Genomic DNA, 26,726 nt, shown 5'->3' with positions numbered 1-26,726 from the left:
AATAGCATTTTATTTCCTTGAAAAGATTCAAAAAGAATCTTCCTTGAGTGTTCCATTATTTGATAAGCTTAAACTAGGAGTGGCACATCATTGTGATCTTAACTAATTGTATTCTCTAATTATGCTGCTCTTGAAGTGCATTTACCTACATTTGGAAATTAGGAAGAATTAATATTAGATAATAGCATATACATAAAAATTTCAAGCTACTGGAGTGGGACTGCTGATCATGCCACTTCTGTAGTCTGAAGGTGTATCATGAATTGTTTTTACTTAGAATTGTAGCATAATCTGTGAAGATCACCTCCTGCTGAAAAAGTTTTAGTACTGTTATCTAGTTATTATATTCATACTTCATACTCTGCATTCATGTGATTTTATTACACAGGATTTCAGTTTTTCAAACATACTTTACATGGAACTGAATGTTATAAATATATTTTGTTTTGCATTCACAGCAATATGGAATAATCACCAATCTAGGAGTGACTACCAATGGAGAAATCTCTGATTGTGTTGCTAAGGATGAACTATCAAATTCTTCCAAGGTTGTTTCAGAGACAAGTCATGTGTTTAAAGTATCTGAGGATTGTACAGAAGGTAAGCATTTGCATTGTATTAAGATACTATATATGATCATTTTTGCTTGAAAATGTTTATAATCTAACAATAATATTCTGCATGGTCTACATATATTAACTTTTCCTTAATACAACAATCACTTAAGGCCATTTTTTTATAGTGTGAGGTTTCTTGGTGAGAAGAGTTTAATTGGGTGTTATTTAATTCCCAATTTCATGAAACCCAAATAATTTAAAGCTATCTTACCTATATACTTATTGTAAATTTCATTTCAATATATTAAGCATAATACATTGTATGTATGTGTATATATATTATTTATAGACATTAACTTTGTTATGGTTCCCAGCAGTGTATATGAAAAGCACTTGAAAATGTTAAGTTTTAGGTAATAATTACAGATGGTGCTTAACTTATGACAACAATTGGGACCTAAACATTCCTCAGTAAGCAATTAAGTGGTCATTAAGTGAGTCATTCCCCCCAACCTTTTTTGCCATGGTTGAGCAAATCCGGTTTACCCCATTGATTTTGTTTGTCATAAATATTAGCCAGCTGGGAAGATTGCAAATGGTAATCACATGATCTTGGAATGCTGCAACTATTGTAAATGCTGGTTGCTAATTACCTGAATTGCAATCATGGTCCATAGACACACTGTGATGGTAATGTCAGGACTAGTCATAAGACTTTTTTTTGAATTTTTTTATTGTTTTAATTAAACAAAAACACACAAAAAAAGAATCATTCTTCATTACATCTTGTAGAAAGCATGTCAATTGGTTACAAATAAATTTTGTGCATTGCTATACATCCTTCATATTTTTAATTTACATTTTAAATCGAAAATCTTTATGTATTTTGCCATCAATATACCATCATTCTCATTTAGCTATAATTATTTAAACATGCTTTCATCTAGAATCACAACCACTACTGGCATTCATTAGCTATTCTTATAACCTCCAATAATTACCCTTTTATAACATATCCCCCCCCCCTTTTTCCACAGCTCACTATTTAAAGCTTCTATCTAATTGCTTTTACCAACTCATATAAAAATCATTAAACATTGTCCATTAACATTTCCTTATTATTATAGTTATCTAAAGAAAAAAGATTTTTTTTACCATTTATATCACATCTCCTCTTCTCCGACCCAAGAAAAATTACATCTTTATAATAAAATCTAAACAAGAGTTTGTAAGTAAAGTTTATGTGCCCTAGAGAAATTCCATCTTTATAACAAAATCTAAACAAAAATGTATTAGTGAAATTGATAAGTCTTTTCCCCAGGTCTTGATTTACAATTTATATCCAAATTGTTTTTACTAATTAAGATTATTATTTCATTATTATTTTATTATTATTATCATAATGAGTTATTAATTAACGAATAAACATTTTAGAGAAAACATTCTAAAGGTGTCTACAGAATTCTACTTATTAATCACCAAAGGTTAACTAAATTTTGGATTATCAACCTTCATTATCAACCTGTGTCTTTCCAATAACAAAACAATCTTATTTCTTTAGCCAGTTGTTGCGTCAATTCTCTTACGAACTTCTTTATGAAGTTTTTAAAAACTTCTCTCTGCACTTTTTTGCTTGAAAGATCTCTCATATAGTCTCGTTGCCCTTGAACTGGTATTAAAATCAACATGTCTTTGATTATCAGATGTCTTTCTAAAGCTGTTTCTCTTCTTAATTCCATCATCAAATCCATACCTTGACAGGAGGGGTAGAGCTCCAAATCATCAAGTATATAATAATAATCAGGTTCACTTTTCCATGTTCTCTTATTTCCACTTTCACTCATAGGTACTCCATTATTTGGTTCATCTGTTATCTTGTCTTTATCTTCTATGTCTTAACTCTCTTCTTTAATTTTTAAAGCTCCAATCCCTTCATCTTTTATTGTGCCAAACAATAATCTATCCAACTTCTTATCAAATCTCTCAAAACCTTCCAAAATATTTAAAATTCCATCCAAAAAATCTTGGTAACTTAGGGTTTCTTCATCTGTATATAAAGACATGTTTCCCAGAAGAGAAGAAAAAGTTTAAAATCCATTGCCACTCTCGCCTTCAATGTCTCTTTTATGTATAAAAATATTTTTGTTTTGAATTTGCTTAAATATAAGATCCTTTAAAGTTTTTCAAAAAAGTGAGGGTTCTATCTTTTCTTTTCTTTCCCTTCCCTTGTCCAAAATATTCCACAAAGACACCTACAAGAGAACAGTCCGTGTCCTTGAGTCATTATCAGTCTCTACAGACAAGCTGCAAACCCTCTAGTTACAACGTCAACAGAATCAGAGAAAATAGAGCAAAGGATACTTTGTTTCAAAAAAAGAAAAAAACCAAGCTCTGGCTTCCGAATGGCAGATTCAACTTTCTCTTATTCGTATCAGTCTTAAGGAAAGCAAAAATCTCTAAGTGTCTTTAATAAAATTTAATAAACAGTAACAGGAAGATTATTAAAGTAAAAAAAAAGTTTTAAATCAACCAAAAAATAAAGGTAGCACAGAATAGAAGAAAAAATCAATTCATTCACTTAAGAGGAGAAACAGGAAGCATTCCAATCACTTCAATCCACAAAACGCTGTTACATAGAACAGGAAAAAAAAACTTTCTAAGGCAGTCCAATAGAGATAAATTTCATCGCTTTATTCTTTTGCTTAAAGGACTAATTTATCTTTTAAAAAAAAGATTTCTTTGGGCAATCATTCTCAAAGAAAAAATCTCACCAGCTGGACTCACTTTCACTGCCTTCTTTCTGGAACCGTCTCCGACTTTGTCAGCCTGGGGGCTGTCTGTTTACCGCCGGCTTGGAGAACTTCCCTTGGGTTGATCAGGGACTTTCCGGTGTCCCTGAGACCAGCAAGGATTTGTCTCCCTGTCACCGTCTCTCTGGGATGGTTTAGGTCCATATGGACTGTGCAGCTGGTAAAAGAATCAACGGCGGTCTCGGACTGTCGAGACCGCACGTTGTGTTGTCGCGACGTCTGGCTCTCTTCTCCTCATAAGTCATTTTTTTCAGCACCATCATAACTTTTTAACCGTTGCTAAAAGAAATGATGATAAGTTGAGGCCTGCCTGTAAAATTAATTGCATTGCTATTCATAATAGTTATTTATAAGTTATTAATTACAGTGATATTTATCTCAGCCATATTCAATTAACATACCATAGTTAACAAAACTTTGTGTATTTAAATTATTGGCTCTATTATATTAAAAAGTTAAAAACAAGGAATTTTAATTTGTACAATTCACTTAAAGTAATACAAATTCAATATAATTGACAATGATACACTTTTCTGTTCAGATATTTTAAGTTACATTCTTCCTTTGCCTTCATATAATTTGCAAAAATGGATACTTTTTAACATGTTACTAGTACTCTTGGGGTTTTAAATGGAAAGGTAAGTGATAGCATACTTAAATGATGTATCTGTATTGTGGTCCCTTGAACTTTCTTATAATGATCTTTTAGGCAGAGAAAATGAAGTGGAGATGGAAAATGAGATTTTGGAGAATATGGGGAAAAAGGAAATCTTGCAGAATTCTGAGCATGAGGAAAACACAGAGGACACTAAGGATCAGGAAATCATTCTCAAATGTTTGGAAATAAAGACATTGCCTGCTGATGAAAATGTAGAGACTAAGAAAATCACTGAAGCCAAAATTACATCAACACTGAAATTAAATAGTGGACTTGATCCTGTAAAAAGTTACTCAGAATGTATCCAAGAAATTGTTTATTCACTTGAAAAAAGCTATTCAGGTGAATTAAAAGTTGAAGGGGCTTCACCAAGTCATATTTTAGAAAAGGAAGTGTCTGATAGAAATATAAATGTAACTCATAATCAAAATTATATGGCAGATCCAAGTACTGAGATCAATCAAGAAATACATGCCAATTTAGAAATAGTTTCACAACAGCAAAATAAAAAAAAACAAATAGGTATTGTAGTTGATGAATCAGAAGGGGATAGTGAAGTATTTTGGGAAGCTTTAGATTTTATAAATAATACCCACATGGCAATTTCTACTTCACCAGAATTGGTAGATGTTATCCTTATGAAAGCCTCTAGTATTGATCTTAATAGTGAAGAATCAAAAAATGGGGTTGTTGAGGGAGATTTAAACAGAGAATTTCTTAAAAATGAACAAAATTCTACCATAAATGCTGTAACAAAAGGGCCAAAAATAGAAATGTGTGAAACAAATGAAGAGAATGAGGCACAAAGTATGATACTGCAGCAGGAGGACGAAGTAGTAGATTCTGCAGAAGAACAAAAAAAACCATTGTGTATTACAAAAGTTACTTTGAATGAGTTTGGAGAGGAACAAGAACAAGTTAAAATGGAAGAAATCCAGTCACTACCTTCAAAACATGATGCAGTTGTTGAGAAACAAAATGAGGAAGAGTTAGGAGCAAATGAAGAAAATGTTGAAGATATGAAGGTATTAAATGCTTATTTAGATTTTGAGGAAAAGAACAATGAATGTACTGTGAAAGATTTTCATGCAGAACAAGCTGCTGTAGATTATATAAATCAAAGCAAATGCCAGACCCATGAAGAAACAAATTCAAACATAGATAATGATTTCAACTGTAATATAAAATCAGCTTGCATAGCTGGATCTCTGGCTGATAATGATATAATAAATAAAGAAGTTGCTGGCAGTCATAAAGAAGTTCTATCTGCAGGAAAACAAAGTGTAGATAAAGAAGACAATACTATTGAGTCTGCTGTAACTACAACTACAACTACAATGAAAGAGTGTACTGAAGAAGCAGGCACTAGGAATAAAGAGGGTAAAAACTGCAGGCAGCTGCATGAAGAAATCCACAGTATTGTGCCAGATATTGAGGAGGTTGTTTGTCTTGAAAAACAGAAGACTGAATTCATTGAACAAAACAAGCCTGAGAGTGAAGAAATAATTGTAGAAGAATATCATGAAGCCTTAGATGTTGATGCTGCTTGTTTTGGAGAATTGAAAATTTCTGTAAAGAGAGATGATCATACTAATAAAGATAATGAAAAGGTAAAAGCCAGCTTAATCTCATCAGATGAAGTTGCATCTGAGGCTTTTGTGAAAGAAAGTGACAGTATTCAGCAGCTGAAAGAACATAAATTTGAAGAAGTCAAATTTGTGCAGAGTGATTTATCTGTTTCTGAAACAACAAAGTCACAATGTGGACAGCTGGAAGAGGAAAGTAAATTGTTGGATGAAATCAGCTCAGTACAAATTGCTGATTATACATCAGAACAGTTGGAAAACCTGGAGAGTGATATGGATGGTCAAGAAGAAGCACAAAGGAATAAGAAGGGTAAAGGTAAATATCGGGAAGACTGCATTATATCATAAACTCAGGAACTGGATCATTGTTCCACATCATTCACCTGGCATCTGTTAAAGAACAAAAATGCAAAATACAAAAAAAGTCAAAATTTGAAAGAGGTTCTACCATTGAATTAATGTTATACTCTAAATAATGCAAAGTAGTCAATAATGTATGTATGTGGAGGCTACCTTTTTTGTCAAGTTTCTTGTCAAGTTTAATTAAAGTCTAGCTATTATCCTAATTCCCAATAAGCTGTTTCTTCACATTCCATCAAATATAGCATTCGTTCTCTAGCAATTTTAATGAATGCTAGGATTGGAAAATTCTTGGGAATGAATAAGGATGCATGTTAGCTTTTGATAAAATGTCACTGGTCTGTTACATTTATATTTGATTTCAAGTTATTATATAAAACTTTAGCTTTAATACTGTTATACTTTATGAACAAAAAGACAAGATCAAACTGAATGAATAACAATAATGAAATTATGTCAATTTTAGAGAAGTACAAGTTTTTGCTGTGTATGTTTCACTCACTTCAAATTAATACCATTTCTGTTGCAAAGATATAGACATATAGCACTACTACTTACAGTAAAAATCATATACTAAGAATCATTCAGTCACATCCAATTCAGTCTTTTCTTACCAAATCAAGCTCTTGTTGGATTTAACTTAATATCTCTGCAATTGATACATAAAGATAAAATGCTCTTGATCCAATTTAGTATTATAGTTTTGTCTCTCTTCCTGTTTCTTTCACTGTAATCTATGTAGGTTTATGTATGATAAAAACTTTCAGTTCGCTTTATATTTAGTCTTTGTATTAAGTAATATTTACTGCAAATTGTAATCTATTTACTTAAAAGAAACTATCATTTGTTCTCTGCATTGCCTTGCAAAGAAATAGATATTGAAAGTAGAATGTAAACCAATATTTTCTTATACTGAGAAATCTGTCCCTTTAATTTCTGCTGGAATATAAGTCTTGATTGTCTCTAATAATTATCTCTATTTAAATCACAAAATGAAAGATAATAGCTACTGCAGTTTTATGATAAAACTAACACAGTCTTTTTTTCTAAGAGAGTTAATGGTCAAAATAAATCATTTATGAACATATAAAACTTTTTAAGACATAAAACATTTATGAGCATATAAAAACTTGGAACACTTTTAATGATAAAGTAATTTTAACATTTGCTTTGTCATACTAAATTTAAGACTATACAAACTCTAAAAATTTATAGCTATATAACAGTGTAACAATGTATTACATAAAAATAGAAAAACATTAAAAATACAAGATAGTGTCTAATGTATATAATGGAAATAAAGTTTTATATTTTAAAATGTCTCTTCTCATTTGTTTGTAAAATTGATTTAAAGAGCTCTAATTTTTTGTGCAACTGCCATTTCAGCAAAACATATACATATTTTAAAAGACATATTTATAGTTTTAAAGAAATTGATAATTATTGCTCATTCCCTATGCTGAGAAATGTATCTGTAAAATAAGCATTCTACCTTTTGGGAGGGAAAAAGATGAAGGATGATGAGACAAGACAAGAAGAGAGAAGAAACTGTCCTTGAAAAAGATTACTATTTTATCTGATACGGTTATACTGCTAGTTGTTTCACTGAATATATTTATACAGTACAAAGTTGTATTAATATGTGAGGCAGCAATTCTTGTAATTGTATGGGAATAGGAGGAAGGAGTATTAAGTATATTCACTTCCTTGAATAAAGGTGAGATTGAATAATTCTAATCTTGTCTAAATGTTTTATACCTGCCACATCATTTATAAAGAATTCTTATTTATTCCTTAGTTTCATGATATATAATTGAATGATATCATTCTTATCTCTTAAGAATGTTTGGCATATATGGATCTAAAGGCATTGTGTGGTAAATGTCAATAATAGTACTGGTACACTGGTACTTTGTGACTGCTAATTTCTCATTTATAAAAATAATCTAAAAGGAAAATTAAAAATTAGGAAGCAAAGAGAGTTATGAATGCGGTATTGCCCTTACCTTAAAAGAGATTTTAAAGAAGCGATTTCTATATGTGACTTGTGAGAGACCATTAATTCTCTTTAACTTATGTGTTTGGAAGACTTTGTAATTATTTTGTATAAAATGGATAACATTTCACATTTTGAAGTAAAATAGATGTTTTGAAATCTAGATTTATTTTTGTGCAGTTTATGAAAAACATGACGAGTTTCTATATTGTGTCTGAATGTATCAGTATGTAGGGCTGTGCAATGCTTTGAATTCTGGTGCCAGAAAGTGTCTTTGCAGGAGAATGAATGAATGCAGTCTGTTGCATTTTAAAAGAGATATACCCTTTCCTAGATTATGTAGTAGCCTCTGCAATACTGAACAATTCCACAAAAAAGCTATTGTAGATAGGTGCTAGAATCATATTCCCACATAATCTGGGGTTCCTTTCATAACATTTCAACTATGCAGTTTAATTATTATGTTTTAAAATTTATGTTGTAAAATTATTCATACATGAACAATAAAAGATTTGTGAGATTTTTGTATTCCAGTGTTTGACCATAGAATACCTGCATGCTAACAGTAGAAGATAGCACTTTGCATGCTGCTGGGTGCTTCTACTGAAGTGACAAGCATGCTTTGTGGGATTGGCATAATCTCCCTTGAAAATCCCTTCCCAGTCCTGTCTGTGACATCATTTACTGTGGTACGTGCATAATTTCATTTATCATTTGTCCCACTAACCTTCATCATTATCTTTATTTAAAAATGTGTAAAATATCAAGTGTTTTGTATCTTTTTTTCTCTCTTATAGACTTTAGATTAAAAAGACTTCTGGATGAGCGAGAATTTTTACTTCAACAGGTAAGAGCTCAATACTTTGTATTTAGTCTGTTTGAGTATACTCATTGTTGGCTCTGAAAAAAAGTGACTTATGACCGTTTTTTACAGTTATAACCGTTGCAGCCTCAGATTATGTGATCAAAATTTGGATGCTTGGCAACTGGTTTATATTTATGAATGTTGCTGTGTCCCCAGGTAAATATGATCACCTTTTGCAACCTTCTGACCAGCAAAGTCAGTGGGAAACCAAATTCACTTAACAATCAGGTTACTAACATCAATTTACTTAACTGTGACAAGAAAGGCGGTAAAATGGGGCAAAACTCACTTAACAACAGAAATTTTGGGCTCAATTGTGGATGTAAGTCAAGGATTACCTATATCTTAGCATGCATGAAGTATTTTATTTATTTTATAAATTAAATATAATAAATTATAAATCAAATATATCTATTAAATAAATTTATAAATTAAATATATATTTTAGTTATATTTATTTATTATTAAATTTTTATGCCACCCACCTCATCGATATAGCAACTCTGGGCGGCTTACAATGTAATGAAAAGTGAAAAAGTTAGATCTTTAGCGTTTTTTGGAGGAGGAGCTTCCTGGAGAAATGGCGGTCTGCCTCTGAGCTCCATATATCTGCGGGGCTCTTTTAATGGAGCAGGGATGCTGCCGGTCCTCTTCTCCATCATGAGGACCGGGGGTCCAGCAAACAACCACCCTGGATCTTTCCAGGACCCAAGCTGGTCCCCCACGGTGGTTTGACGACCAGGAAGAGCGTGGAGAACGGGCCGGTTGATCAGCCGATGGGGAGACGCCGTTTTGAGACCTGAGGAGAGGCGTAAGGCTGGGAAATGGCGGCTGGAGTGTTCGGGGGCGTGTTGGTGTCGGCGGAGTCGGAAGCTTGCGGCTTGGGACCGGGGCTTGAGGCGGTGGCGGTTGGAGATGCCGGCTCTGGAGCGGCAGTGACCCAAGCGGCGGCGGCGGCGGTTGGAAACGCCGAACGCTGAATCCCCCGGCCTGCTGCGAACCGCGAGAGGTGTTGGAGTTAATGAAGGTCGAACGGGAAGGCTGGAGGCCGGCCGGGACTCTGGAGGCCGGCGAAGGCCGAGCGGGTAGGCCGAGCAGGAAGGCTGGAGGCCGGTGGGAGCGGTGTTGGGGTTCGGAGTGGCGGTTTGGGAGCCATGAACGAAGGATGCAGGCCATGGCAGGAACGAAGTGCCGATGGCCTGGTAGGAAGAGGGAGGCCTGTGACTCTGGAGGCCGATCAGAGACCGGGGGGGGGGCATGTTGGTGACTGGCAGAAGGCTTCAACATCAGGCTCGGCAGAGGAGCTATCTACCTCCTGCTAGCTGCCTCCTTGACTGTGACCACCTACCCCCCTGCTGATTATTTATTAACAACCTGCCCCTGCTTACCATCTGTGTGTGCCCGGAGGATCACCTCCTTATCTTCTGTGACCCTACCGTTTTATTGACCATCTGCCCCCTGCCCATTACGAACAATAGTCTATCTACCCCTCGCCATCGACCACTGACCACCCACCAGCCCCCACTTATCGATCGATCATCCGTCCAGCCTACCATCCCCCCCATCTAGGACTGGATAATCTCCTCCCGCATTGGAGCCCTGGCTTTTTCAAACTATACTGGACTATGGCATACATGCCAGAACATCTTCAGCACAGATCCTAGATCCTAGATCCTAGGCCCTGCCGAATTTTAATATCACCATGTATTTAAGGTCAGACCTAATCCTACTGCGGGAGTCCCCCCTCTCGCAGGTGTGGCCCTCCGCCCTCTCGAGGGCCCACCTTGATGACGGATTTATTAATCTCGAGAGGTGGAGGAAGCGGAGACTTAGGGTTTTTTTAGCTAAATGTTTTTTAAAAACTTGTAGGGGTTCTGGGGTTGGGGGGCGGGTCGGTCAGGTCAGGAGTGATGACAGAGCCAGGTCACTAGGTGTGGTCGCGAGCGGAAGGAGTGGAAGGGAGGAGGAGGGGGAGGATATCGTTCCAATACAGGGCTCTTTGATTCCAACGGTCGTAGGGAGGGGCAGATACGAGGACAGATCAAGAACTCGCAGTCGGTTGGGAGACCGTGGGTGTTGGTCACACCCGGTCGCTTGTACCAACCCCCGCGTACTAGGTGGTCAGGAGCTGCAGACCCAAGGCCTGAGGCTGTTGCTATGCAATGTGAGGTCCGTTGTTAATAAGGCCCCCCTCATTTACGATCTAATTCTTGAGGGGGAGCCGGACCTCGCAGGAATAACGGAGACCTGGTTGGGCCACGAGGGAGGTTTACCCCTTGTGGAAATGTGCCCACCAGGTTACCGAGCATTTCACCAGCCCTGGGCCCAGGGAAGGGGCGGTGGGGTAGCAGTGATTATTCGGGAGGATTTAGAGCCGAGGGAGTCCACTGTGCCACAGACGTCCGGGTGTGAGTCCCTTGTCGTGAAATGGGGCCCTGGGAGACAGCTGGGCCTGCTGATAGTATACCTGGCTCCTCGCTATACATCAGTGGCCCTGCCTGAACTCCTCGAGCTGATCGCATCGGTGGCGGTTGAGACCCCCAAACTTTTAGTGATGGGGGATTTTAACCTGCCATCGGTGGGAGAAGCATCCGAGGGGGTTCGGGAGTTCATGGCTTCCATGACAGCCATGGACCTGACTCAATTGATTCAGGGCCCGACACACGAGGGAGGTCACACCTTGGACCTTGTTTTTGTCTCTGGCCAGTGGTTGAGTGATCTGGGAGGAGGGATTTAACCATCACTCCCCTGTCATGGTCAGATCACTCACTCCTCCGACTTGACTTCCCTGGTGCTACCCCCCGCTGCGGGGAGGCGGAACCGGAAAACACTAAATGGTTCCGCCCCAGGCGCCTGATGGAACCAGATAGGTTCCAGATGGAGCTTGGGCCACCTCCTGTAGCCCTGACCCGCCCCCGGGTAGAGGACCTGGTGGTCGTGTGGAATAATGCAACTACCGGGGCCTTGAACTGGGTGGCGCCTTTGCGGCCTCTCCGGCGGCAACGATCCACCCTGGCCCCTTGGTTCACCGAGGAGCTAAGGGTGATGAAGCGCCGCAAGAGATGCCTAGAGAGTCATTGGAGATCCTCCCGTTCCGAATTTGACCGAACACAGGTACGAACCCATTTAAGGACGTACCTTGTGGCATTGAGAGCGGCCAAACTTCAATATTGTGCCGCTCTCATTGCATCCGCAGAGAACCGCCCTGCCGCCCTGTTTCGGGTGTCCCGCTCCCTCCTGTTTCAGAGGCCGCGGGAGGCCCCTTTACAGGGTAGGGCAGAGGAATTTGGGAAATATCTGCAGGATAAAATCGCTCAAATCCGGAAGGATTGGGTACCTTTCAGTGGTCTAGTGGAGACGTCCGCGGCAAGTCTTGAGAGACCAGTCTGGGAGGAGTTTGACTTGGTTGCCATTGAGGATTTGGACAGAATGCGTGGACGACTGCGACCTACCACATGTTTACTGGACCCGTGCCCCTCCTGGCTTGTACTGGCATCCTGGGAGGTTACACGTGACTGGCTCCTGGGCCTAGTGAACGCCTCGCTGGGTGAGGGGTCTCTTCCGGCCGCCTTGAAAGAGGCGGTGGTGAGACCCTTGCTCAAGAAGCCTTCCCTGGACCCTACGGAGCTGGCCAATTATCGTCCTGTCTCCAACCTTCCCTTTTTGGCGAAGGTTGTAGAGAGTGTGGTGGCTTATCAGTTTCCACAACATCTGGAGGAAAATGATTATCTAGACCCGCGCCAGTCCGGCTTCCGCCCCGGGCACAGCACGGAGACGGCCTTGGTCACGTTGGTGGATGATCTCTGGAGGGCCAGAGATAGGGGTTGTTCCTCTATCCTGGTCCTATTAGACCTCTCGGCGGCTTTTGATACCATCGACCATGGTATCCTGTTGCACCGACTGGAGGGGTTGGGGGTTCGGGGCACCGTTTTGCAGTGGTTCGGCTCCTACCTTTCCGGCTGGACACAACGTGTGTTGGCAGGGGAGCAGAGGTCGACCCTAAGCCCCCTTACTTGTGGGGTGCCACAGGGGTCGGTCCTCTCGCCACTCCTGTTCAACACATATATGAAGCCGCTGGGTGAGATCATTCGTGGTTTCGGGGTGGGATATCATCTGTACGCTGATGACACTCAGCTGTACATTTCCACCCCGAACCACCCCAACGAGGCCGTCGAAGTGATGTCCCGGTGTGTGGAAGCCGTACGGGTCTGGATGGATGACAACCGACTCAAGCTCAACCCCTCCAAGACGGATTGGCTGTGGGTTCCGGCCCCCCGGTTCAACCAGTTACTTCCATCTCTGGCCATCGGGGGCGTACAACTGGCCCCTGTGGAGCGGGCGCGCAATTTGGGCGTCCTCCTGGATGCCCGGCTGTCCATGGATGACCATGTGACAGCCGTGGCAAGGGGGGCGTTCCACCAGGTTCGCCTGGTGCGCCACTTGCGCCCCCTATTTGACCGGGATCCCTTACGCACAGTCACTCATGCGCTGGTGACGTCTCGCCTCGACTACTGCAACGCTCTCTACATGGGGCTTCCCTTGAAATGCACTCGGAGACTACAGTTGGTCCAGAATGCGGCCGCGCGGGTGATTATGGGGAGTACAAGGTACTCCCATGTGACACCTCTCCTGCGCGAGCTGCACTGGCTTCCTGTGGTCTATCGGGTGCATTTCAAGGTTTTGATAACGATCTTTAAAGCGCTCCATGGCACAGGACCTAGCTACTTGCGGGATCGTATCCTGCCCCTTACATCCCTGCGACCAATTCGCTCGCACAGAGAGGGACTTCTCCAGGTGCCGTCCACCAGACAGTGTCGGGGGGCGGCGCCTAAGAGCAGAGCCTTCTCTGTGGCAGGCCCAGCCCTGTGGAATGACCTCCCCCCGGATATCAGGACTACCTCTGACCTCCGCTCCTTCCGTGTAAAGCTCAAGACCCACCTTTTCCAAGTAGCTGGCCTGGCTCAACCATAGTTTGATCATATCGCTCCTGACGGGTTTTTAATCTTGTAATTTTAATTAGGGGATTTTAAATTGCAATCTTAATTCTATTTCCATTTATCTGTCTACCTCCTCCATGTATACGTCTATGTTTATGTGTATGTATTGTCTATATTTGTATTTTATGTGTTTTTATTGTACGCCGCCCCGAGTCCTTCTGGAGAGAGTGCGGCTAATCAAATAAAATATTATTATTATTATTATTATTATTATTATTATTATTATTATTATTATTATTATTATTATTATTATTATTATTATTATTATTATTATTATTATTACTACTACAAGGCAATTAAAATTTTATAATTTGGCCTGAATATAGTATGCAGATTTAACAACTGGAATTTGAATGCTAAAAAAGGGTTCTTTGAAAAAACAGATGCTTTTGTGTCTTTGTTCTAGTTCCCCCCATCTGCTTTTATCATTACTTTGTGCCACTCTCCACCAAACAACATTCAAATTGTCTTTCTGGAAGGTGTCTGTCTATCCATTTAAAAATTAAACAGTCATAGAAATGGCTTGTAGCATCAGCCATGATTCTTACCCTTTCCATCTTTTGTTTCATGGCTTTTAGGTACAGTATTCTTCCCAAGGAATACTTTTAAGACGATAGAGATTTTGGAATTACAATTAATTATATATATGTATGTTCTAGATTTAAAAAAAATAATGATTTCCAGATATTGTTCTGTATAGTACAACATACTATTGATTCATCTGTAGAGGACAAATTACAGAATATGAAACTAATGGATCAGGAGGGTTCTTTTAGAGTTTTTAAAATCCAATCTTTCTTTTTATATATAATTCAAGTCTGCAAACATACTTAATAGCTCCCTTCTTTTTTCTCCACAACAACCCTATGAGTAGGTTTGGGCTGACTGAGAGTGCATGACTGGCCCAAAGACACCCATTTGGCATTCACGCTTAAGGTAGAACTAGAACTCACAACCTCCCAGTTTCTTGCCATAGGGATAGAATCAAACAGGGTGTGTGGAAATCGTCAAGATATTTAAATGATCTGATCTTACCAAAACAAACAATAGCACTCCTCCAGGGCAGGTATAAGAGAACACCAATAGCAGAACAGATATGTATATGTGGTAAAGGAGAAGTCAAAGATATCTCACATGTTTTACTGTACTGTGAGTTATAGGTCAGCATATATTCTCCCCTTACTAGAGAGATTGCCAGGGAGGGCAGACAATTTTTATGTAGGCTTTCTCCTCCAGGACTCAAACCTGTCTACTACACATGCAGTGGCAAAAATCTGTGTTGCTACAATGTCTACAAGAAAAAAAATGGTTACAGAATTATAGCTGTCAACTTGTACCAATTTTTTGGAGACATCTCTAACAATTTTTGGAACATTATATTTACTCACGTATTTATCAGCTTTTCACCCACGTAAACTAGGGAGTGACCCAAACAGTTTGAGAACATGTATTTTCTTAACAGGGATGTTATTATCCATTATTAATGTCAGTACTATTTTTTTTTATATATTGTAAAAAGTGATATCTATGTCCGTAATAAAGTTCTGTTCTATTCCGTTCCATTCCGTTCTGTTCTGTTCTGTTCTGTTCTGTTCTATTACTATTATCTTAATAACTGAATTTGGCATCTCCAAAATCTTTTCTGTAGTTTTTGAAAGGGCAGGATTGGTAGCCATCATTCTTCTTCAGGGTTATGTTACAAAAGTCTGTGCATAAACTGATAATTATCTTGCCATTTAATATGTTTACCTCTTTTATATGTACTCCTTCATAAATCAAAATGGAGGCACCAGGCAATCTTCTGAAAGTTATAATGATTCTATTCATGTGTAACTTGGATCATTTCTCCTTGGATTGATTTTTTTTTTATGGCTTTCAGATAAAAAAATTAAAGGGACAACTGGAAGAAAAGCAAAATAGCAAAATTGAGAAGTTACATTTGGAAGATGGAGTCCTAGAAAATGGCCCAGACATGCATGTGGTTGATCTTCAAAGTAAGATTAATCCCGAATTTAAAATTTTTAAATTTAGTAGTTATTTTTTTCTACTTCCATAATGAAATAGACCTCTCAGTTAGTCATGCAGAGATACAATAGCTTTTTTTCTGAGCTGTCATTCTGAACCGCTGGAGTTAGCTGAATATTAAATCAAACTTACTAGGAACATGCATTGTAACATGGTGTCAAATGAGTGACATTTTTCTCTTGCATTGTTAAAAAAAGTTGTTCTGACCTAGGCTTCCTGATAAAGCATAAATCACAAGCTTAGTCCCCAAAACCGTGTTTTATTTAAACAGCTGTGAATTATGATCATTCACAGCCATTAATAATTCAGATGTCTGCCACAGTCTTTCAGGGCAATGCTGATAAGCACCCACCTTTATCTCCCTTGAAATACTTCCAGACACCTAATTGCCAATTAGTTTTACAAGGACAAATGGAGCAAAAAGTCAAACGGAGCTTCAGACTTTGAACCAACCAGAATGAACAAATTGCTTGCTGCAAAGGCTCACGTCCGCTTGCTCCTCTTTTATGTCTTATGGGAGTGGCCAATCATCTCCAAGCCTTACTCCCAAGTCACTCCTTTTGTCTTAACTGTTCTTGTCTTCTGGCAGTTCTGAGCATGCGCACACTGGAAGCAGGCTCACACTTTCTTTTGCCTCGCTGATGTCAGGCTCCGGAAGCAGCACATCACTACCAGATGGCTTTGGCCCCCTCTCTGCCTCAGATGCAGAGCCATTGTCTGAACCTTCCCCGGACTCCAGGACTGGCCCATGTTTCTCCCCAATCTCCTCACTGTCCGACTCTGCTGTCAGCTCCACAGGCTGCCGGCGGACTACAACAAAAGTTTTTTAAAAAACCTTTATCGGAAGGTTAATCAGCTGTATACCCAGAGTTGGCCTTTGTAACAGGGAAGAGCAATTGTGTCACACCCATTTTGGTGGGAAGAGTGACAAAAGGCATTAGAAAAGTTGCAATGATGCCCAGTACCAAGTTCATCATATTTGGTCTTTCAGAAAATAAATATGATGTATGACTCCATACTAACAATTCAGATGCTTTAGGGGCAGGATTTGGCTGCAACATAGGTATTAAGGCTGATAAGAGTTGGGCAGCTATAGTGAATGGTGGCAATCATTCTTATTAATTTTACTTTGAGTAATTTAGTACTTTCTGGCCACCCACACTGGTAGTGATAGTTATTTGAGCAAGAATCAACTTAACACACCATCTCAGAATTCCAGCTATGTCCATCAGTGAATCCCAAACATCAAGAAGTGTTATTTCTATTTCAAAACTGTCCAGCTGGTATTTTTTCTGGGAGAGTGGAGAAAAGTGATCTTGGTTCATTTCTATTCACTTTAGTTCCTCATTTTCTCTCTCAATTGAAAATCTGCTTGAAAGCACTCTCAAAATATGGCGAAGTACAGAAAATCCCTGGGTTATGAGCGTTCCCTTAGGAAATATTTGAAGTTACGCAATAAGCACCTCCTAATATTCATGAACAAGGCCCGAAACTATGAATCTTGCAGCACCATGGTAATTGTTCACATTACGAACAACCACAGAGGTTCTGTAACATTTGTCCTGCACATTGCCAGTCAAAATGGTGCTTCTGAGGGGTGGATCTGCCCCTCAGAAGCCTCATTTGGGCGTCCAGAGGCCTCACTACCCCTCCATGGCCATCCGCACCCTGAAATACCTCATGTGCCACTTAACAAGCCTCTCATTCGATTAGCCAATGCTTGGGCGAAAGGAAGGAGTGATCCCATTCAAGGTACGAGATTCATTCTCACAAATCATCGGGTTACGAATGGAATGGGCAGTCTCCATTATATTCGTAACTCAAGGAATACCTGTATTACTGAGATCCGAAGACGGAGGGAGAACCATCTGCTGGTGGGTAACATCCTTAGCTGTGTAATTAATGCTAATGGATGCTAAAGGAGTTACAGTATTTGAGAATTATTTTAATGTCAGACATGACTTTATATTGTTATTTATTTAGGAGATGCAAACAGACAAATCAGTGACCTGAAATTTAAGCTTGTAAAATCTGAACAAGAGATTACAGCACTGGAACAGAATGTAAGTTTACAATAGTCTTGGTAATATTCTTGAATTGCCTGGTTTGGTGCAGTTATTTGTATTTTTTATCTGAAAGTGTTAGAGGAGAAATTAGATTATTTCAGCTCATTTGCTTCAAAACCATTTTCCATGAAATTAGTTAATATTGTTTAATTTTAATTGTTTAATTTTTAATTCCAAATTATTAACTAAATGTTAATAAATGATAATTTGATTCATTTGATTCTGTAGTATTTGATTAATATTCTGAAGTAATTTATGGTGAGTTGCCATATTCTGGCTTCTGGATTCAAATTCTTGTTCATAGAATGGAAGGGTTGGAAGAAACCTGTCTAAACCAAACACTGGCCTGGTGCAGAAATCTACTCTATCCCTTATAGATCCAGTGTTTCTGGTAGGTAACCTTAACAAAATTTACTGAGGACTGGAGTGTTTGGGAAACTTCCTAAAAGCTGAACCCCACTATTACTCCTTTCTTGAAGTAGTTTTGGACAGCTGTTGTGGAGTTCTATAATCCTCAAGAGATGGGATAAAACTCTAGCATATTTATTTGATATTGGCCTTCATTCATATTAAGTTCTTACAAGAACCTAAAATATTGTAATATATCAGAATACTATATGCACGGATCCAAGCCGTGTGGTCTTTTGCAATTAACAGATGGAAAGTTTTTTCAGTTCCATTGTAACTTTGAACGGTCACTCAAGGAACCGTTTTAATCTGTTAGGAACAATCTGGAAATCTTCAAAGATCCTGGATCATTTTGCTCAATGAATAAATGTATAATTTTGTTTGTCTCTTTATCTGGTTTTAGTAGTTGTGTGGAGATAGATCACATTTTAGGCCCAGGTTTGCATACTGATATTAAAAATTCAACAGGATTTGTGAAGTTTTCCCCCCACTGAAGTTTTCTTCCACCTTTACTCCTTGGAGGGTGCAGGTGTATGAAATTACACAACCAATGTGTGTGAATGTGTGTTGTCTTTTCTTTTCCTTTTGAGCAAAAAATTCTCCAGCAAGCCTAGGATGGTACCAGGTAGATAGAAAGGAAGGGTGGATCCCTCAGCCCCCATCAGGGAATGGGGTGGTAGAGGAAGGATGTGGTGGTCTCCCTTGGAGGGTGGAGAGTGAGGGTTCCTTGGGAGCTCAACCTCCTTTGCTCGGGATCAGACAGCAGGACCAGGGGTGGGGGGGGGTCTGTGGAGAGTTTTTGGAGTGAGCTGGGGGGTGCATCCAGCTGCCCAGAGTCCAGATATGTCAGCCACGAACAATAGGCAAGCAAGAAAGGACAGACAGATGGGCTGCCCAAGACCATGGCTGGCTCTTAACATTAAGGAGCTGTTCTCCACTGACTTGCTGCCCTCCACCATCGCTATTGAGCGGCCAAAGACTGCCAGCATGCAAAGCCATCTGCTCAAGCCTTTCGCCCACCCACCCCACCCCCAGCTGACATTCACTTGAGAAGCAAAGAGGGCCTGTAAGAGAGGCTGCCATCTTCCCCGGCTTCTCTTTGCCTAGGGCTGCAAATGGTGTCGGGGGGGGGGGGTGTTCAGTGCAATTCTGAGCATGTGAATCAATACAATACAATACAATGATTTTATGCTATGCAATCAATGCAATGCAATGAAATGAAATGATTTTCTAAGCTGTCCAATATATTTTTGATATGGCCCCCAGTGTGCTTATAACCACTGGAACCATTGCAGCTGGTTTATGCCATAATCTTTCAACTTCAATTTTCAGATTTTGATAGTTTTTGATCTTCTCCAATTTGTCTTCTATTCAGCTATCTTCTGGTATTACCACATCAGTTACCCGCATTTTCCTCTTTTCAACCAGAATTAAATCTAGTGTGTTTTTTAGTTGCTTCAATGCTTTCAATGCCAGTGCAAGCTTTTCATCTTCAACAGTTTGTTTAATTTGAAGTAAACCGCTACATCCATTTCTATGGAACAGGTATAATTTATTAATATCAATAGGGGGATGTAATACATAGTAAAAATATACACTTTTTCGTTTTCACAAGATAACATTTTTTAATCAATAGGAACCACAGCATTTCTCTCATGTTAGTCCCACAAACAATTTAGTCCTATGCCATGGAAACGTTTATAAGTGATAGCAGCATCTTGAATTACATCCAGAAGCTTGTGAGCAGTGGTGGAATATAAGTACAAATGTCACCAATTAGAATCACATGATTCCTTCTTGGATTGGCACCCTGGTTACTTAGCGAGTTATGTTAAAGCTTAGATATGGTAATGGACCAACATAACTTTTCTAAATGTATTTCTAATATTGCCGCGGGTGTGGGGGGGAGACACCTGATAACCCTCAATTATGCATTCTGAAAGCCTGGACACTTAAAAGTGGGTTTTGAAATGCATAATGAATGAGGAGAGCATTAGCAAGGTTCGAGCAGGCACCTGTTCTGCATTCCCAGTTTTGTATTGATCTTGGGTCAGGTGAGGTCATGCCTTAAGCCACTACCCAGGTCCTTACACCCTAAGAATTATTGTACAATTTCTCTCTAAGTATTTGTTTCTCACCAGTCTGGATCTATGCAGTCTCTTGTTTTATTTGGACTTTCATATAAATAGCAAACTGGAGATAAAATACAGCTGCTTCAAACTGGCCTTTTTCTTCTTCTACATGCTATTCTTTGACAGTAATAAAAACACCTTAAAAGACACATCAACAAAGATCTAGATTGTGAGGGACATACATGAGCAATGATCAGGATTTATAAAGATCCTGACTCTTAAAACTCAAATATGGCGGATCGGAATGTATCTTGCACAGATATAGAACTGATAGAGAATGTAATTGTGGCTGCATTTAAGGAAACCACACACAGCCTCCACAGTCCAGTTGACCCACTGCAGATGTTTCTCCCTGACTGGGCGTCCACGGACATTTAAGTAAAAAAAAAAACATGCCAGGCAACCCACTGCCAGCCTTTGTCCACAGCTGGCCCTCCCCAGTGCTATACTGCCACCATTATTACCCTGCCTCTTCTCCCATGCTATCTATTCACAGGTGCACTGCAACACAAATCTCCACATCCAATTCTCCACATGGGACAATTAGCTCTACTTGTGGCGTGTCCACCGGCAGGAGTGTCAGCAGGTGGGGGAATGTCAGCGGCAGGTGGGACGGGGGCAGCACTGGGGCTCTATCCTTGAGGATGCTTGTAGGGGGCGGAGACAGGTGGTATGGGGGTGGGTGCTTGCAGAGAAACACCTGCACAATTTGCCCTCCATGACGGGCATTGCTGGGGGACGTCGACAGCAGTGGTGTAGGAAAGTGGTGACTGTAGTCTCTTGATGGCACTTAGCAGGTTGGCTGTGGCTGGCAGTGTTAGGCTTGGAAGCCCATTGGGGTATAGGACCTCAAGCCTGCCAAATTTCAAACACAAACTAAAACTGGCCCTGGGATCTAGGTTATGACCTGGGCCCCTCCTCCTCCTATAGTAGTGCAAGGGGAAACCTATTTTGAAGTGAAGAAGATTCTAGACTCTACATTGCATAGGGATCAGTGGTGGGTTCCTGCCGGATCGCACCGGATCGCACGCTCCCTTTCGGCGCTAAACCCGGAGGTACGGTCTTGCCCTGCCCCTGGCGACGCGACGACGCTTGCCTGCGCTCCACCAGCTCAGCTGGGAACGGAGACGTTTCTCTGCTCAGCAATGTCTTCAGTGGAGTGGTGGCAGCCTGGCAGGCTGAGCCTGCGTCCCTTTCAGGCGCTCCGCTCCGCTGAGGAAACGTCTCCGTTCCTAGCCGAGCTGGTGGAGCGCAGGCAAGCGTCGTCGCATCGCCAGGGGCGGGGCAAGACCGTACTTCCGGGTTTAGCGCCGAAAGGGAGCGCGCGATCCGGTGCGATCCGGCAGGAACCCACCACTGATAGGGATCAATTACAATATTTAATAGACTGGAAAGGGTACCTTTGTCAGAAGCTATGTGGGTAAAAATCTGGAATGTAAATGCAGATAGTCTAGTTAAGCAGTTCCATGACAAATACCCTGATAAGCCAAAGGGGCCACTCCCGGGGAGGGGTGATTAGGTAGCTGATTAACCCCCTGTGTTACTTTCGTTACATGACATGCTCTTCTGTTGAGGTGGGGGACAGCCTGTCAGGCTTGGAAGGCATCGGTGTATAGGGCCTCAAGCCTGCCACATTTCAAACATAGTCTACTATGGGAAATTGGAGGGGAGATTGTATGGACCTTGGGAGATATGTAGCTAAAATAACATTGTTTCTCAGAAAGTCAAAGTCACCTAGTCCCTGCACCTGGAGGGATATGGATGGGAGGAATCTTCCTCTGTGGCACTGACTGATTGGACCATGTGATGGACCTATGGGTGTTGGGCAGGGTCTTGAACTTTCAATTAGGTGGGGAAAACCTGGAAGCTTTCAGATTCGGGTTTTCCCAGATGTGTCAACATAGTTCTTCTAATAATTTGGTGTTTTGAGGAATCTCTTGCCTTGAATTCTTATTTTATTGAGGATGCTGTTTGGAACCCTGACAGGCAGCTGGATTGGAAGGCTATCCCTTTCTATGGGAAGGGAACGGTTGCATACATACACACACAAACACACACATCTTTTGTTTTAGTGGCTTGGAGTCTCTGTTGACACTTGGCAATTACCAGGAAAAATAGAAGCATTTCTTCTTTTTTACAAATATGCAACAGAACACTCATGATTTGCCTGCCAAAATTTACCTGCAATATAGCTTTCATACCCAAAAAAATTATTTCACCTTTGCTAGTGATGAAATACAACTAAAAAAATTCACATTGCATTTATTGCCATTCTTCAAAGCTCTATTTGATCCATGTCTCTTGTCCTCTACTGCTTTTTATACAGCCAACTTCATGTTTGAATGCATGTGTATATTCATGTATTCATGTTTGAAGATATATGTATACCAGCTGAGACTGTCAACACGGGGTAACCTTTACTTAGTGTGTGTGTGATGATGACTCTGTGTGTGTGTGTGTGTGTGTAAAATTCTGTGTTATTTGCTACACACTTTTTTTCTTCTTTGAGCCCAACTATGTATATGTAATTCAATTATCTAGAAAATGAAATTCCAAACTATTTTCTACACAAGTAATTGTTGACTTGCAACCATTTGTTTCGTGACCATTCAGTTAAAATAGCACTGAAAAATATTGTTTATGACTAGTTCTCACATACTCACACTCCAAGCATCCCCACGGTCGCATGATCAGAATTCAGGTGCTTGACAAGTGGTATTTATATGTAGTTACAACAGTTGCAGTGTCCGGGGTCATGTGATCATGTAAAAACTGCCTTGCTTTGCAATAGAAACTCTGGTTTCAAGTGCCAGAATTTCTGTTGCAAAGCAAAGCTGTTGTTATGTGACTCGTGTCTAATTTTACAACTCTTTTTCCTGTCAAGGTTCCGATGAAACAATAAAAAAAACAAACCACCAATCCTGTTTTGAATGCTTCTTTATCACTAACTGACCACCACATTCTTGAAAAAATGGAATAATTGTTGGAGCTCCTGCTCCATGCTGCCCTCCATCTTATAAGCCAATCCCTTGAGCCCTGCCCAGCACCTAGTGTCCAATCTGTCCCACTTTTCCTCCCCCTGAGCCTATCACCAGTGCCCTATTGGAATGCATAAAATCAAAGACTTCACAAGCAACCCCCTCTCAACTGGTCTGCTCCTCCATCCATTAAAGATAAGTTCATTTCGGCAGTTTAACACCCACCCAGGAACGTCACTGATAATTGCCGCTTCTGTAAGTCTTGATTACATTGAGTCATGCTTCTTGGCTTGCTGATAATATCTGCTGTTGCTTCAGCTGCTTGGCTGAGTTCCAATGCTGAGCAGAACAGAGAGATGAGGCTACAGCAGTCCAACATGGGCAATGAAGATTAGCTGGACGATGATAGGAACAGGTGTCATGGATGACGAGGCTGACTTGTGACCCCCCTCTACCACGGAGCCGGTGTCTGGAATACAAAGACAACGGTGAGTAGAGGTAGATGGTGGGGGGTCCCAGCTTTTCCGGATACCAGTGGTGAAATTTTGTAACCAATCTTGGGGCATTAACATCATAGCTAGGCACCCATGTTGCCTCAGCGAGAGGGTAGCCTTTCCACAGTATCAGATATTGTAGGCATCCCACATGCATCCGGGCATTCAGGATTTCTTCTACTTCATAGTGGTCACCCTCCCTCCCCATCGGCAATTGGATTGGGCTATACAACTGAAGGGCCCGTTATCCTGCTTATTTTGACTGGTCGTAAAAGGCTACAATGGAAGACTGGATGGGTCTTACCTAAAATTTTTGGCAACTTTAATCGTACTGTTACGGGATTAATAATCTGCTTTATGGGGAATGGGCCAATATATTTGGGGCCTAACTTTTTGCAAGGCACATTGAGCTTCAGATATTTAATTGATAGATATACCAGTTGTCCTACATGGAAGGGATCTTGCATTCTATGTTTTTGTCTGCTTGTTTTTTATATTCTGCAGCTTAGTTCTGTAAGGCATTCTGCACTTTCGTCCACACTTGCTATGTTTGCTCAGCCCACTTCTGGACTCCTATATCCTCTGGTGGTATAGGATACTCATGTATTGAAAGAAATTATTTACCTATAACTACTGAAATGGGGTAAATCCCATACTACTATGCAAGGCATTATTATAAGCTAGCATAGGGAAGGAGATCTTCCCAATCATCCTGCTGATATTGTATGTAGCAACGTAAATATCGCTCAAGCATAGCATTTGCTCTCTCTGCAGCCCCATTCGTTGCCGGGTGGAATGTGGAACTCAAACCTTTACTTGACCCTACTCTGGTCAGAAATTCCCTCCAAAATCGGGCGGTAAATTGGACTCCACAATCTGATATAACCCTCTGTTGGATCCCATGCAGGCGATATATATGTTTTATAAAGAGTGTAGCTAACGTTTTAGTGGAAGAGAGATTGCACAGACTATAAAGTGGGCCTGTTTCGAAAATAGATCTACAGTGGGGCAAAAAAGTATTTAGTCAGCCACCAATTGTGCAAGTTCTCCCACTTAAAAAGATGAGAGAAGCCTGTAATTGGCATCATAGGTAGACCTCAACTATGAGAGACAAAATGAGAAAACAAATCCAGACAATCACTTTGGCTGATTTGGAATGAATTTATTTGCAAATTATGGTGGAAAATAAGTATTTGGTCAATATCAAAAGTTCATCTCAATACTTCGTTATATATCCTTTGTTGGCAATGATAGAGGTCAAACGTTTCCTGTAAGTCTTCACAAGGTTGGCACACACTGTTGCTGGTATGTTGGCCCATTCCTCCATGCAGATCTCCTCTAGAGCAGTGATGTTTTGGGGCTGTCGCTGGGCAACACGGACTTTCAACTCCCTCCAAAGGTTTTCTATGGGGTTGAGATCTGGAGACTGGCTAGGCCACTCCAGGACCTTGAAATGCTTCTTACAAAGCCACTCCCTCGTTGCCCAGGCGGTATGTTTGGGATCATTGTCATGTTGAAAGACCCAGCCACGTTTCATCTTCAATGCCCTTGCTGATGGAAGGAGGTTTGCACTCAAAATCTCACGATACATGGCCCCATTCATTCTGTCCTGTACACGGATCAGTCGTCCTGGTCGCTTTGCAGAGAAACAGCCCCAAAGCATGATGTTGCCACCCCCATGCTTCACAGTAGGTATGGTGCTCTTTGGATGCAACTCAGCATTCTCTCTCCTCCAAACATGACGAGTTGTGTTTCTACCAAACAGTTCTATTTTGATTTCATCTGACCATATGACATTCTCCCAATCCTCTTCTGGATCATCCAAATGCTCTCTAGCAAACTTCAGATGGGCCCGGACATGTATTGGCTTAAGCAGGGGGACACGTCTGGCACTGCAGGATCTGAGTCCCTGGCGGCGTAGTGTTACTGATGGTAGCCTTTGTTACGTTGGTCCTAGCTCTCTGCAGGTCATTCACTAGGTCCCCCTGTGTGGTCCTGGGATTCTTGCTCACTGTATTTGTGATCATTTTGACCCCACGGGGTGAGATCTTGCGTGGAGCCTCAGATTGAGGGAGATTATCAGTGGTCTTGTATGTCTTCCATTTTCTAATTATTGCTCCCAAAGTTGATTTGTTCACACCAAGCTGCTTGCCTAATGCAGATTCAGTCTTCCCAGCCTGGTGCAGGTCTACAATTTTGTTTCTGGTGTCCTTTGACAGCTCTTTGGTCTTCACCATAGTGGAGTTTGGAGTGTGACTGTTTGAGGTTATGGACAGGTGTCTTTTATACTGATAACAAGTTCAAACAGGTGCCATTGATACAGGTAATGAGTGCAGGACGGAGGAGCCTCTTAAAGAAGAAGTACAGGTCTGTGAGAGCCAGAAATCTTGCTTGTTTGTAGGTGACCAAATACTTATTTTCCCCATAATTTGCAAATAAATTCTTTCCAAATCAGCCAATGTGATTGTCTGGATTTGTTTTCTCATTTTGTCTCTCATAGTTGAGGTCTACCTATGATGCCAATTACAGGCCTCTCTCATCTTTTTAAGTGGGAGAACTTGCACAATTGGTGGCTGACTAAATACTTTTTTGCCCCACTGTATAACAGTCAAAATTACGTTATGACTCTTATGTTCTGGTAAGCCTATGATGAAGTCCATTGCAATCTGGTCCCATTGTCTTAACCGGATCAGCCACTGGTTGTAACAGACCTACTGATTTCCCAGGATGAACTTTCGTAGTTGCACACACCGTACAACTTTGTACATAATCCTTTACATCCTTTTTTATCTGT

The 26,726-nt window shown here is 40.6% G+C and overlaps 1 protein-coding gene across 8 annotated transcripts in view; it reads left to right on the top strand.

Annotated features, from left to right (window-relative positions):
• Positions 1-26,726, top strand: part of LRRFIP1 (LRR binding FLII interacting protein 1) — a 162,520-nt gene that overhangs the window by 102,536 nt on the left and 33,258 nt on the right. For 3 of the 8 annotated variants that reach the window (XM_081938312.1, XM_081938313.1, XM_081938311.1), the window contains exons 9-12: positions 459-600; positions 8,765-8,814; positions 15,709-15,823; positions 17,838-17,917. In XM_081938312.1, the coding sequence (XP_081794438.1) occupies positions 459-600; positions 8,765-8,814; positions 15,709-15,823; positions 17,838-17,917 (387 nt within the window). Of the gene's footprint in view, positions 1-458; positions 601-4,076; positions 8,494-8,764; positions 8,815-15,708; positions 15,824-17,837; positions 17,918-23,756; positions 23,784-26,726 lie in introns of those variants that run through there. The other 5 variants (XM_081938314.1, XM_081938307.1, XM_081938309.1 and 2 more) reach the window with 5 other exon arrangements.

This window comes from Natrix helvetica, assembly GCF_964273705.1.
Source record: "Natrix helvetica genome assembly, chromosome: 1".
Classification (NCBI taxonomy): domain Eukaryota; kingdom Metazoa; phylum Chordata; class Lepidosauria; order Squamata; family Natricidae; genus Natrix; species Natrix helvetica.
Note: the sequence above shows the minus strand (reverse complement) of the source record. Positions and strands in the feature narration are given on the sequence as shown.